Genomic DNA, 1507 nt, shown 5'->3' with positions numbered 1-1507 from the left:
TGTGTGTGTGTGTGTGTGTGTGTGTGTGCGCGCGCCAGGTGTGACGCTGCGTACGGCGGCCCCCGGTGCGACCAGCTGCTGGACTTTAACATCCTGTATGTGGTCCCCAGCGGCCAGAAGCTGCACTACGTTCTCATCGCTGCCATCATCGGAGCCGTCCAGATCGCCGTCATCGTTGCCGTGGTGATGTGCTTCACCAGGTACGCACACCTGCTGCACATTCAATACAAACGTTTAGAGGTCATGTCAACATTTCTGAGAAACTGGCAGTTAGAATAAGAAGGTAGATGGTGGATGCAGTACCAGGTGTCAGCCAGCAGGGGGCAGCAAACACATTTTCCTTTGAATAGAACAGCTGATGAAGATCCAGGACATAATTTACAAAAAGGATTTTAACAATATTAAATATGAAGATGCTGCTCTGGAACATCCAGAAGTAAATTAGTCTGATCTTTAAATTCCTTTTGGTTTTTCTGAAGTAAAGTTTATTTTGGCTGCACTTTATTCAACGTTCTGCTTTTTGCTTCTGCTTGCTGTCATGCACTTCCTCTCCTGTCCTGCAGGAGGTGCAACAAGTCGAAGCGTGGCCGCAGACAGAAGCAACATCTGGGCCACTTCCCGTCGGGAACGTCTTCTCGGATGATGTAGCCGCCGTCCGTTTTTCCCTCCTCATGTTTTTATATAAATCCAACCGGTCCGGTTTTCGTATCACACAGACAGACTGCAGTTTTATATCGACTTCCTGGTGCCTCTTTTATTATTTCCCCCTTTTTTAAAGTATTTTATTTCTGATTTCTTAGAGGGGCCTTATTTGTCAGACTTCCCTTTATGTTTTGTGTGGATCAGTTTGTCTGTCCAGCTGCTTTCTGAACACTGTGGATCCAACAGGAAGCAGAACCTTTATTTATCTGATTGTATCGTTGCTGCAGCGCCACCTTCAGGCTGGTGTCATGCAGGTTGTTTTTGTTCTCACCCTGTGGGACGCAGCCCGACTCTGTTTTACTGTTTGCTTTGGTTTTAAACCAGAATCTTGTTTCATACGTCATCCGGTTAAATCTGAAATATTCTGGATGCTTCAACATTCGATCGGTTCTGTTGCTGCTGCATTGTGTCTCTTCCTGCAGGTGATTTTCTGAAGCTGCAGCCTTCAGGTCGGATATTTAACATTCCAACATCTGATTCAAGAGCAGTTTTATTACTATGATGACATCATTTCTGTTTTCATTTTTAAAATCCATCCATGTTAGAAATGAACTGACCAGCTGACACCGATTTTAGTTTCTTTGACTGATTTCAATGTTTTTAAGGGCAAAACATGAAGGATAAAGAAAGATGGAGGTTATTTTACATGATGTTGATCTTTGAAATCCAACTGAAAAATAGAGAATTATAAGTTCATACTCACCAGCAACTCCAGACCGATGGATGGATGGAGGATGGGTGGATGATGGATTGATTGAAGGATGGATGATGGATGATGGATGGATGGATGGATGGATGGATGGAT

General features: G+C 44.0%; 1 protein-coding gene across 1 annotated transcript in view; it reads left to right on the top strand.

Moving 5' to 3' along the window:
* LOC103156758 (tomoregulin-1-like) overlaps positions 1-1362 on the top strand; it is a 13408-nt gene extending 12046 nt beyond the window's left edge. The window contains exons 6-7 of the mRNA XM_016664564.1: positions 39-200; positions 564-1362. Coding sequence (XP_016520050.1) covers positions 39-200; positions 564-648 — 247 coding nt within the window. The 3' untranslated portion in view covers positions 649-1362. The remainder of the gene's footprint in view (positions 1-38; positions 201-563) is intronic.
* Positions 1363-1507: the final 145 nt, after the last annotated feature.

This window comes from Poecilia formosa, unplaced genomic scaffold, assembly GCF_000485575.1.
Source record: "Poecilia formosa unplaced genomic scaffold, Poecilia_formosa-5.1.2 Scaffold497, whole genome shotgun sequence".
Taxonomy (NCBI): domain Eukaryota; kingdom Metazoa; phylum Chordata; class Actinopteri; order Cyprinodontiformes; family Poeciliidae; genus Poecilia; species Poecilia formosa.
Note: the sequence above shows the minus strand (reverse complement) of the source record. Positions and strands in the feature narration are given on the sequence as shown.